The 12,828-nt window shown below is 40.8% G+C and overlaps 1 protein-coding gene across 2 annotated transcripts in view; it reads right to left on the bottom strand.

Moving 5' to 3' along the window:
• Positions 1–2,372: 2,372 nt before the first annotated feature.
• Positions 2,373–12,828, bottom strand: part of TRIP11 (thyroid hormone receptor interactor 11) — a 37,382-nt gene continuing 26,926 nt past the window's right edge. The window contains exons 16-20 of one of the 2 annotated variants that reach the window (XM_033141007.1): positions 8,956–9,037; positions 7,378–7,492; positions 6,784–6,909; positions 6,372–6,516; positions 2,373–5,019 (exon numbers count right to left, since the gene is read on the bottom strand). In XM_033141007.1, the coding sequence (XP_032996898.1) occupies positions 4,799–5,019; positions 6,372–6,516; positions 6,784–6,909; positions 7,378–7,492; positions 8,956–9,037 (689 nt within the window). In that variant the 3' untranslated portion in view covers positions 2,373–4,798. Of the gene's footprint in view, positions 5,020–6,371; positions 6,517–6,783; positions 6,910–7,377; positions 7,493–8,955; positions 9,038–12,828 lie in introns of those variants that run through there. The other variant, XR_004426021.1, reaches the window with a different exon arrangement.

Raw genomic sequence — 12,828 nt, 5'->3', positions numbered from 1 at the left:
GAGACTATGGTGTCCTTATGATATATGGTTTATCTACACAAATATACAACTTGAGCCTAAGATTTGGGGTGGGGTGGGGGGTTCACAGCATTAACATCCAGACCTAGAAGGTCTTGCCTCTCCCAGAGTCACAGCCTTGGAATCAAGCAGAAATGGCTCTGTCTTTAGCTGCTGCCTGCTTCTAGCACTGCCTATTGCCTTTCTAAGTAGCAGCTTGTTAGAGGGCAAAAGTTCCACTCATTTGCCCAGAGGGCAACATCGCTTCTCTTTTTAGACTAATGGTGGTCCTTAGGTGGCCATTGTCTCATAAACTTGCCTGACTAGTTTAACAATTAATAAACCTTTACCTGCATTCAAGAAACATATAAATACTTATATTAAAAAACAAAACAAAACAGGCTTTGGGCCAATAGTTTTACGACATTTCTTCATTGTTTGTTTTAACTGCTGTCTGCAATATGATGTAGTGTTGTTTTAAATCACTATTTGGTATTTTTTAATTGTTTATCGTAACATTGGCAATGTACCCATATCCTTTTAAAATTCATTATTCCAGAAACTATATGAAGTTCAGAGATAAGTGCAAATTGAATGGATTTTCAGATAAGAGACTATACTGACTCTGCATAAACGGTAAGCCAAGTCCCGTTTGCTTTCGTAGTCTGACTGCATAATCTTTAAATGCTTCTAGTCTATCCTATGTTGAAGGTTTATAGTTAATATTAAAATTTAGGTATACAATATAAAATTAATCCACTGTTCCCACACTGGTTGAACTGTGACTGCTAAAATGCAATCTAAATTCTGTTTTGCAGTATTTTTGTAAGATACAGATTCTCACCACTTCTTTGCTTGCTCTATGATACCCACCTGGGGTGTATGGGATGTCAGGGGAGGGGTAGTACCACTGGTGAGCAACACACCATGCACCTTCTGGGATTGTTTGTTCACCTTTGGGCCCCCCACCCCGCATGGAGCTCTCACCTGTGGCTCCTAGAAGCTGTCAGCATGCGATAGCGGCCACATCTCGGGAAACGGCTTTCAGTGGCCAGCTAAACCAGGTGAAGGGAGCCAATGGGTCTCAAACCCTCTGTGAGTTAGGGATGTTCCCCTGCATGCGATGAAGACAGGCTTCAGCAGATTGAGTGGACGAGACCAATCGTGGGTTCAATGGTCAAGAAGGTGGATTCTGCATGTGCTGTAGAGGGAATTGAGGGGCAGGTGTGGCTCATCAACCTGCAAAGCTACTCCATCTAGAAGGAAAACTGATCTTAAAACTCCGCTGCCTTGTGGGAGAAGAAAAGGCTAAGGAGTAAACCCTACACAAATCTGGAGTGGAGTCCCTAAGATGGTTAGGTGGTTCCTTGGCTTGTACACCTCCTTCTGGAAACTCCTGCAGCCAAGCAGGTGCTTGGACTGCAACAGCGTTTTTGCCTTTTGGAGAGTGTACGTGGACCTTGCATAAGCTTGTGCATGAAAGCTGCTAGATATTAAATCTGGGAAGAGAACAGATACAGTGTGTCTCAGTCTATATATGCATAAATGCACAGCCATGGAGCCTAAGGTTGAAATCTTATAACTAACTACCTGGGCCCCACTGAACTTAATGGGGCTTACATCTGAGTAGAAAGGAAAAAAGGATTGTGTTGTCAAGGCACCAAGTAGTGCACAGACTATAATTTCTCATGCTACAAGTGGTGAAGTTTATTATAGTATAGATATCATAGGACAGGAATGCTTTTTGTACCAGATGCCCTCTGCTTTTAAATCAGGGGAGCTCCTGCAGAGTAGATGAATGCAACATTCAGCAGATAGACAGGTACAATCATCAGTGTGGGAACAGGGGTGTTGAAAATACACAAGGAATTCACATTTTTATCTGTGAAAAGTTGGGATGATATGCAATTCACAACCACCTTTTGTTCCTCTTGAGCCCTCCAGTCCAGAACTGTGTTGCTGAAGAGGTTTTACTACACTAAAGAGCACCTGGTTTTTTAACCATTTGGGTGGATGAAAATCTTAACACTGTTCGACTTCATAGCCACTGTTTGGCCCTTTATTGAAGCCACCTTCTTCATTTCCATGATTTTTCAAATAGGTATTTAAAAAAAACAATTCCTTTGCAAACTACATTACAGTGGTACCTCAGTTACATACGCTTCAGGTTACATACTCTGTTAACCCAGAAATAACGCTTCAGGTTAAGAACTTTGCTTCAGGATAAGAACAGAAATTGTGCTCTGGTGGCGCAGCGGCAGCGGGAGGCCCCATTAGCTAAAGTGGTGCTTCAGGTTAAGAACAGTTTCGGGTTAAGAACGGACCTCCAAAAGTGGTTTTTCCAACCTGCATAAATTATGAAACTTCCATTATAATACATTCTGATTCATTTAATAATTGAGAAGAAAAATCCCACATTCTCATCACATTCTGAGCTAATGTCTGGTTTTGTAATGATGACAAAAAACTTAAGAAATAAAAAGGAAAGCTGACATTACCAAAATGCTGAATTTTGTGCCCAATTCAATACATTGCACTGCATGAACATGAAATCACACAACCATGGCAAGAAGTACTGACATACAAATGCAAAATCCATCTTGATGTGAAACTTCCTCTGTTCTCACGTCTGCTTAGTTCCATTTGTTGCATCATTAAAAGTGAGCAATTTTAGGAACTGTATGCTAAAGCAACCACACAGATATAAAATGTATGCAACAGAAAGAAGGCACACAACACATATTTTAAGTTTTCTTTATTGTCCATTGGAAAAATTATAGCCATTCTATAAAGTTGGTTTTTCAAGGAAAGCAATGTTTCAAGTGGCCTATAAACTCAGCATTAGGATGCGTGAAGAAACCATTTGGAAGTTTATAGATTAAAAGTTCATATATTTCCAATCCCTAACCTATGTTTGCCTTATTTGCAAAAACCCCAGACTACAAAAACAGAGTCAATGAAGAATGTTGCGGATATGAAATGTCAAAATGTAACACTTCATTATGAATATAAACTCATGAAACCTTGCCAGAGATTCACCTATATGGATTTAGAATGCTATCAATAAATAGAAACAAAAGGCTTTGTGATTCATTGATTTGGCAGCTTCCAGGCAATTACATATCTGTGATACAGTTCAAACTGCAGGGCTAAAACTAAGATACACAGAGAAAAGGCTGTGAGTTCTAATATAGAACTTACACAAAATACCTTTCAATACCAATTATATTATTAACAATGGCAGAAAACTCAAGTTTTATAGGGGGGGGGGAATGACACTTTAAACAGATGTTGTGTCTCAACTTATTTTTCCAAGGTGGCAAGGAACCCCTTTCATTACATGTGTCAATACACTGACACACTCAATATAAATTGTGCAAGACTGTGCAGCAAAATTTACAGAATTCTACTAGTTTTTACGTAGACCTATTTACACATATTTGGAATAAGCATCTTCCTTTTAAGCTTTATACATACGTTCATACTTGGAATCTTCAATCAATTCTGTAAGTATAAGCAAGCATTTCTTAAATATACATTTTGAACCATTAAAGTATTGCATATTTCAACCACACACACCATGAATATACATAGGGAATATCAGGTTGCTTATTAGTGGTCAGTCACTAAATGTTGATATGCAACAAAAAATAAAGGAAAAATGTCCACAAACTCCTTATTGCTGGTTAGTTTTGAGTTTTCATTGTTCCAAGTAGCTACTAGGAGCTGAGAAACTCCGACTGAGGTGTTACCCATTAATAACATTTATGGGGTGTTAATATTCTTGCACACAAAACAAAAACCTGCAACCATGAATTCTCAGAGAACTTTAACAGAAGCAACTTCTTTCACAGATACCAGCCCATCCTCCATATTTAAATAAATTGGCTTTGGATTATGCTGAATTTTTGGTCAACACAATTATTATGATCCTGTTATCTCCAGCATTCCTTAAAAATGACTTGGTCAGCTGATGCCATTTATTTTGGAAACCTCCTACTTGTACTTTACCTTTTCAGAAGATTGAGTTACAGTACGACCCATTCTGGCTCAAGAGAGGATACTTGACCACATGAACACATTCTAGATCAATACAACACTGGATAATACAAAGCAAGTTTCCTCCTGCTTTATGAAGGGAAGACTTTTCCAGACTGAAATGCCACGACTGGGCTCAGTATCTGAACATCAGTTCAAGGACTGGGAACATATGGCCCCAGGCTCCCTCAAAACAAACAGCAGATTGCATTTGTTTCCCCATCATTCCAGGCTCCAGAAGGCGTTGGCTGGAATCAGTGAAGTGATACTTAAATGGACCAGATGCATCCTGGATGCTGTCTGCATCCTGACACTGCGTTGGATTCCTAATGTGCTTGCAGCCCTTTCTAGAGAAGTTGTGTCCTTTTTATATAAAGGCACTCTATGTAACACCTCATTTGTCAAAGAAAGAAACTGCATACATGGTTGGAAAGCCTTGAACTGATTTGTTAAGCTCTCCAATGCTAACCTGTTATTTCACATGTAGATCAGCTTTTTCAATTTGAAAGTTAACTTGGCAAACTAATATAGGAAGGGCTATTTTTCTTGTGGCGGTTGCAACATCCAAATATTGCTGGATTAGTTCCAAACTTCACTTTTTAAGGGGCAAAGTGAAAGACACACAAAGCAACTTACAAGCAATTGAAACTGAACAAACAACTTTTTACAAAGGCCTCTCTGCGGTATATTATATAAACTCAGTTTTTTCTTTTCTTTCTCCTTAAAGTGCTTCTATCATTGCCATCCTTGGACCCAGAATTCTCTATTGCTTTAGCAGGTCTTTTAGTACTGCTCCAGCACTAGCATCAGGTGCTACTGGCAAAGGTGTGAAAGTAGGCAAAGCATCAGAAATGGGTTTCATAAGCAGATGCCCTGATCCGCCAGTTCCAAGATTCGTTGGGGTGATGAGAGGGACTGCTGCTGACCGGGGTGCCAGGAATGGATTTGCATCTGGTCTTCTGGTGGTTCCTGAGCCTGTTGGGTCTGACAGAAAGTGCAGTAGTAAAATTATTATTATTATTTGTATTAAAAATCATTTTTACAGGAAAGTCATGGCCTAAAAAGTGTCGTTCTTAGAAAAAACACCCTAACATAATGAGACCATACCCCCATCCATCTCCAGGTGCAGATCATCCACCTGGGTGACCAAGGCAGTGTTCCAATCCCAAAAGTAGATCTGAGAAAACCCAATGAGTTGTTTTCCCCTTCCCTCTTTCCAGGGCCCTCTCACCACAGCCTCTTTCAAAGCCAGGAGGGAGCTCCCCAAGGGGTGCTGATTACCGCTGCCACCCAACAAGCTATTAGTTACAGCCAAAGGCTATCATCTTTCCTTTGCACTTTGAACACTGCAGACACACCCTCGTGAAAATCACGCAAACAGTAAGCGCAATGGTCTCTGGAAAAGCAACCCCCGCCAAAAGATAAATAAATTATCAATTGTGTAGTGAATAATCAGATCAGTGTGGCAAGATTCTGCACACAACACACAAAGATTTTCACCTGGAGAATTCACAATGCAGTTGCAACACCATTTTGTGTGAATCAGACCTTTTAAAGACAAGCCTGTGAACAGAAATGTATTTTTTCTTCCAAAAGAAGAAGTCTGCCAGGGTTAATGTCAAGGTCACAGATAAATCTTTTGCTCACTGAGTGAAACCTTGAAAGAATGTATTTATGTCTGATAACCTATTCTTAATATATAAAAGAAATCTTAAAAACCCAAACAATTCAGGGATATAGAATGGGTGTCTGGTTCTATGGGACAATAATCCTGTTCCTGTGTGGACAAAGTCCCTCTGAACATTTCGTCCAGACAAGAAAACTGGGTGACTGCCAAACAAAATATGGCACCTTCAAGCAACGAGGACAAAAGGCATATAAAACATAAATTTATTTAAAAATGTAAACTTTCAAAGATAAGCTTTCAGACTGGAAATTCTCCAGCTTTACTGCAACAATTTGAAACCAAACATTCACAATGACTAAAGTTTAGTTTCAAAGTTATACCAAAAACCATATTCTGCAAGGCCTATTGAATTCATCCATCATATAGTATTTATTTGTTGCCACATTACAACCTGGAAATCCAGGTTAAAATTCATGGCCTTGCAGTAAAAAAAAATGGTAAGAGAACAGTGGCTTTCAGGTCACACAATGGTTATTGCCTTGCTGTCCCCAGCTGTAACTTGGCAAGGAGAAAATTCTTCTAATTTTATTTGTCATCCTCCTTACACTGTGCATCCAAATAAATATAAACTTGGAAAGACAACAATCAACAAGTCATCACTCAGATTCATCATAACATTTTTTGTATTAGGAATATAAAAATACACTACCTGCAATGTTGCTAGAAGGACTAACAGTGGCTTTGCTGATTCCTGTTGATGCTAAAGGTTTCATGTCATGAACAGAGAGCTTTGGTGGGGGAAGAGTTGGACGGGATTCAGTTTCAAGGAACTTCACAAATAGCTCTGAGAAAGACTGAAGGGGTGGAGACAAATTAACCCAATACAAACAACATTTCTGGAACTAAATGATATATACCTGGCTCATCTGTTCAAGATGGTGAACAACTATCCCAGTAGCAATATGGTTCTAATTTTAACACAATCGAGTTATTTGACACTGGTTTTAAAATGCAAACACCTTCAAGCCTTCTGCAAGTGTAACAATGACCTAGGTTGACAACAGTTATAATATGGAAGTCCTGCATTTTCTATACAAAAGCAGACAATGGAAAATACTTACACTGTTGAAAATTGAGTGATGGGTTGGTCTCAGAGGTGTGTTGGGGACACTCTTTGATCCAGCGCCTCCCCCACCAAACCACCCAGTCACCCATCGAGTAACACCTTTTTGATCTTCTGACAGCAACTAGAGAGCAATTTAAAACAAAAAGAAAAGGTTAAAATTCACACCTACTTCTAACACTTAGTATCAAACAGAATCTTTACTTCAATTTTATTAAAGAACAAACCAACCAAAGTTTATTTATAAAATTTATTTGTGTAAAAAATTCAGCCAGGACAAAAACTATATACTGGTACACTGAGAAAGCTAGTTTCAAACAGACAATCTGGATACGTATGTAAGAATTTAAGCCACACGATCAACATCAACAGATGTAGTCCTTTGGTGAACATTTACATGCTTGCATGGATTTTATATTATTAAAATAATGGTAAACATCGTAGCATGTTTAGAAAATATACAGCTTGTTCCATTCCAGAATGGTAGATGACTGGCTGTCCCTTGTGCCTAGCCCAGCAGAAGAAGAAAGCATGCTAGTGTATTGATATTGCAGGAGAGGGGGGAAATAGCAATGAGATGTATCAGAATTACCTGTTCTAATTCATCCTTTTTTATTCCCAGGATACTCCCCATCAGCCTTAGCACTTCATGGCGTTTATTCTTTGGGGTGTGGAAATGTCCAACAAAGAGATTCCTCATCAAGACTCTACCAAAGGGGACAAAAAAGCAGTCAAAACATCGCTTGGCATTGCTAGTAACAGAGAAAAGTGAGGGCGGAGCACCTTTTCCACTCCAAAGCTTTGCTTATGGTACAGATGATTCATCTGTACAAAGAACATGAGGGGAGCCCAGTTGAAGAACCATCTCAGCCCCAGTGACAAAGGAAAAGGTAAAGGCATAAAGCGGATAGCCAAGTTAAACATCTGTGTGAAAAGGTAAGTCAAGTTAAGCATGCATGTGAGGAAAAGGTAAGTACTACCCAGATATTTAATTCATTAATCATCAGCTGAAGTTGAAATGAGGCCATCTTGTGCTAGGAGCTAAATCCCAAGGGGTACTCCTGTAGGAATTTACAGGTCAGGAATCTTATGGGATATAGCTCCGTAGAAACAGCTTTCACAAACTGCTGTGGCAGGGAATCCTTGTGTGACTGTAGTAAACGTCAACCAGAAACCTAGATTAAAACCTTTATTTTGGAAAGGGGGTGAAAACTAATATATAGTCCTATGCTGACCATATGGCACAAAGCTGAACTGAGTATCTCTCTTTATTCTCAGGGGTGTACTTAGGGTTGGTTAGGTTGGCCCCCACCAAGGGTGCAGGCCAGGGGTGTGTGTGTGTGTGTGTGTGCAAAACTCGTGTCTCTCAACTCTGGTTCTGAGTGGCTAGGCGCCCACCCACCCACCTGTGCATTCCCAGGTCAATCCTCCGCTGCTCTGGGTGGCTGGACAAGGCATGCAGACTCCTCTGGGTGCCTCAGTGGAGGAATCTGGTCACTGACATTGGACGACGCAACAGCCCTGCAGGGGCCCCTCCCCAATTAGCCAGGCGTCACTATTAGAAGTGTGAGTGGCGTGTTCAGCAGGGCTCAGAGGGAAGAAAGATGGAGAGAGCCAGGGAGAGTTGCCGGAAAAAGGGACGGAGGGAGGGATGGAGGGAGGGAAGAAGGAGGCAGAAGGGAAAGCAGTGAGCAGAGGGAGGCAGGCAGGAATATGGGACTGACGAAGGAAGGAGGAAGGGAGGTGGAGCAGAGCAGGCCCGACTCCAACAGCCACTGAGGCAATGTGTGAGAGGCAACAAAAAGCAAACTTTTTGAGTTTCTGGTCCATGATACAGCTCCTTGCCAATTGGGGACCTTTTAAAAAAATAATCTGAATGATCTTTAATCAATTATTCAGTAGTAAGTCAATTGAATGTCACAGCCTTAATAAAAAAGGGGATAACATTAAACTAACTTTTACTCACATTAGACCCATTGAGCTTAATGAACTGAGCTTAGTCATGTTCATTAATTTCAATGGGTCTACGCTAAGTAAAACTTAATTGAATAACCACCCAGCCTGTTTTAAACAATATCAGATGCCGCCACAGCCATTATTTTACTGTGCCAAGCTTGTACTTCTCCAAATAACTTAACTTTCAAATTAAAAACACTTAAAAATCACTCACTTGTCCACTTTTCCTTCTGTGCTGTTTATGAGGTTCATTAGCTTATTCTGTGCATCTTCTAACATTTCTTGTTTGAGTTCACCTACAGGGGGGAAAAAACTTCTGCTATAATAATTTTATAAACAAAACTGATGTACTCATTAGGGGTCCTAGCGGAAGAGTTTCTCAAAAATATGTGCTGTGCAAATATGAGTTTAGCTTCCCTTTTATCCATTCTGCTGAAAAATCATGGGTCAAAACTCTATCCCAGTCCTATTTTTCCATCCTAAAATGGCAAAACATGGGATTTTACAATGGATCATGTTCCCTAGCTTTTGCTGGTACAATAAAAGCAAGGCAGGGATTATAATGATGTCTTTTTGCTTTTTACAGTTTGAAACAATCTGTCCAAATTTCTACCCAATGAAAAGGATTATAAATTGGCAGAGCAAATACTACATAAGAGTTGTTTCAGAGAAGGGCGATACATGTGGAAAAAGCTTTACTTTTCAATTTGTGTTAAAATACCTGTCACATTACCCTGACATAGGCTGTGTTCGCAAGTCACTTCAAATGATTTTATATATGGCTTAATGCAAAATGAGCTGTGTGCTGGTACACACTACTCAAAAGCTTCTACTCTGCTGCTCCCTGGCTCTTGTCCATGCTAACAACAAACCAAGGTTTGGGAGTTGTTGCTCGCAGGCCAGCATGGCCAGGAATTGGGGGAAAGCGAAGCAGGAGTTCTGAACATCAGCATGTTGCTTGTCCATTTTAACCCACTGTGATTTAATGCAACAAGAGAACTGAACCACTGAGTGGAAGAAGTCAGGGGCAGCAGGACAAATGTAAAACACATGGCTAAGGACACATTCCATGCAACCTTATTTTATTTATTTCACAAAATTTATACACTGTTCGATTTTAAAAAAATAACAGCCCTCAAAGCAGTTTACAGAGAGTGTTAAGTTAGATAAATCCGGGCTTAATAAACCAGTATATATATGAGCTCCACACACAGCCCCTTTGTTCCTCTATTGATAGGTAAAGGGTAAAGGGACCCCTGACCATTAGGTCCAGTCGTGTCCGACTCGGGTTGCGGCGCTCATCTTGCGTTGCTAGCTGATGGAGCTGGTGTACAGCTTCCGGGTCATGTGGCCAGCATGACAAAGCCGCTTCTGGCGAACCAGAGCAGCGCACGGAAACACTGTTTACCTTCCCGCCGAAGCGGAACCTATTTATCCCTGTTTAGCAAGGCTTTTAATGTTTAATAGATTATTGCATTTTAATGTTCTGTTGGAAGCCGCCCAGAGTGGCTGGGGAAACCCAGCCAGATGGGTGGGGTATAAATAATAAAATTATTATTATTATTATTATTTACTTGCACTTTGACGTGCTTTCGAACTGCTAGGTGGGCAGGAGCTGGGACCGAACAGGAGCTCACCCTGTCGCGTGGATTCAAACCGCCGACCTTCTGATCAGCAAGCCCTAGGCTTTGTGGTTTAACCCACAGCGTCCCATCTTCTATTCATACAAGCAAGGAAATAAGCCAGGAAGCCACAATTAACAATAGCTTCACATTAAGTCCAAACTGGGAACTATGGCTAATGGCGTCCAAACAAGCTAGTGTACAAAACCATGGTTTAAAATGGACTTTTGCAAATTGATTTAACATAGCTCCCATATCGGACTGCATGAGAAGCTGTGTAGAAAGCCACTTTCGTCCATGAGCAGGAAGTGGAGTTGCGGGCAGTCAGTCACGACCTGATCATGTGAGCAGGGGCTGAGAGAAATGTAGCTTCCTGCCTAGCTTCCCTCTCACCCAACGGGGCTGTGCGTGGTGCACAGAAATTTTACATATCCTGGTTGAATAAGCTAGGATTTGATAATCCAAACAGTCATTGTGAGTAAATGTTGAATTTTTGTTTAAATAGGTCTGGTGGACTTTTGTTGTTGTTCAGTCGTTCAGTCGTGTCCGACTCTTCGTGACCCCATGGACCAGAGCACGCCAGGCACGCCTATCCTTCACTGCCTCTCGTAGTTTGGCCAAACTCATGTTAGTAGCTTCGAGAACACTGTCCAGCCATCTCATCCTCTGTCGTCCCCTTCTCCTTGTGCCCTCCATCTTTCCCAACATCAGGGTCTTTTCTAGGGAGTCTTCTCTTCTCATGAGGTGGCCAAAGTACTGGAGCCTCAACTTCAGGATCTGTCCTTCTAGTGAGCACTCAGGGCTGATTTCTTTGAGAATGGATAGGTTTGATCTTCTTGCAGTCCATGGGACTCTCAAGAGTCTCCTCCAGCACCATAATTCAAAAGCATCAATTCTTCGGTGATCAGCCTTCTTGATGGTCCAGCTCTCACTTCCGTACATTACTACTGGGAAAACCATAGCTTTAACTATATGGACCTTTGTCGGCAAGGTGATGTCTTTGCTTTTTAAGATGCTGTCTAGGTTTGTCATTGCTTTTCTCCCAAGAAGCAGGCGTCTTCTAATTTCCTGACTGCTGTCAGCATCTGCAGTGATCATGGATCCCAAGAAAGTGAAATCTCTCACTGCCTCCATTTCTTCCCCTTCTATTTGCCACGAGGTGATAGGATCAGTGGCCATGATCTTAGTTTTTTTGATGTTGAGCTTCAGACCATATTTTGCGCTCTCCTCTTTCACCCTCATTAAAAGATTATTTAATTCCTCCTCATTTTCTGCCATCAAGGTAGTATCATCAGCATATCTGAGATTGTTGATATTTTCCCCGGCAATCTTAATTCCGGTTTGGGATTCATCCAGTCCAGCCTTTCGCATGATGAATTCTGCATATAAGTTAAATAAGCAGGGAGACAATATACAGCCTTGTCGTACTCCTTTCCCAATTTTGAACCAATCAGTTGTTCCATATCCTGTTCTAACTGTAGCTTCTTGTCCCACATAGAGATTTCTCAGGAGACAAATGAGGTGATCTGGCACTCCCATTTCTTTAAGAACTTGCCATAGTTTGCTGTGGTCGACACAGTCAAATGCTTTTGCGTAGTCAATGAAGCAGAAGTAGATGTTTTTCTGGAACTCTCTAGCTTTCTCCATAATCCAGCGCATGTTTGCAATTTGGTCTCTGGTTCCTCTGCCCCTTCGAAATCCAGCTTGCACTTCTGGGAGTTCTCGGTCCACATACTGCTTAAGCCTGCCTTGTAGAATTTTAAGCATGACCTTGCTAGCGTTTGAAATGAGTGCAATTGTGCGGTAGTTGGAGCATTCTTTGGCACTGCCCTTCTTTGGGATTGGGATGTAGACTGATCTTCTCCAATCTTCTGGTGGACTACATATCTTTTTAAAAAAAATATTTTTTGAAAGTTTATTTTACAAACTACATTTACATCTATGATTCAAGATTCACCATTTGAGAAGATAAAAGATTATAAGGATCAACAACCATTTGACAGTATTTAATAAACTCTTTAGGCAACTATATAAGAACAAAGCTTTAAAATAAACTGAGTGGTGTCCCAACTAACTCACCCCAACAATTTCTGCTTGCGCAATAGAACTCCCCCACCTCCACATGCAACCTGTATCCTCCCCAAACCAGCTCTGGAGGGTTGTGAGACACCCCAGAACAGTTTTAGGGAGCATGCAGGGAAAGTTCTGTTACACAAGTGGAAATTCTTGTGCTGATGGAATGAGTTACTTGGATACTACCCACTGGATGTGCAATTAAAGAATAAAAAAATAGGCAAGGCCAATTTTAGCTAATATTAGGATAGTCAGATTGAAATGAAGTACTCAATCACCCACCTGTCTTTTCTTTGATATAAATAAAACTACAAAAGTAAAACCAGACTAGTGTATCAGACTAGGACTGCGGAGATTCAAGTTTAAATCTCTATTTGGCTATGAAGATCTCA

This window comes from Lacerta agilis, chromosome 1 (genome assembly GCF_009819535.1).
Source record: "Lacerta agilis isolate rLacAgi1 chromosome 1, rLacAgi1.pri, whole genome shotgun sequence".
NCBI lineage: Eukaryota > Metazoa > Chordata > Lepidosauria > Squamata > Lacertidae > Lacerta > Lacerta agilis.
The sequence above is the reverse complement of the archived record's forward strand: the minus strand, read 5'-3'. Positions and strand labels throughout refer to the sequence as shown.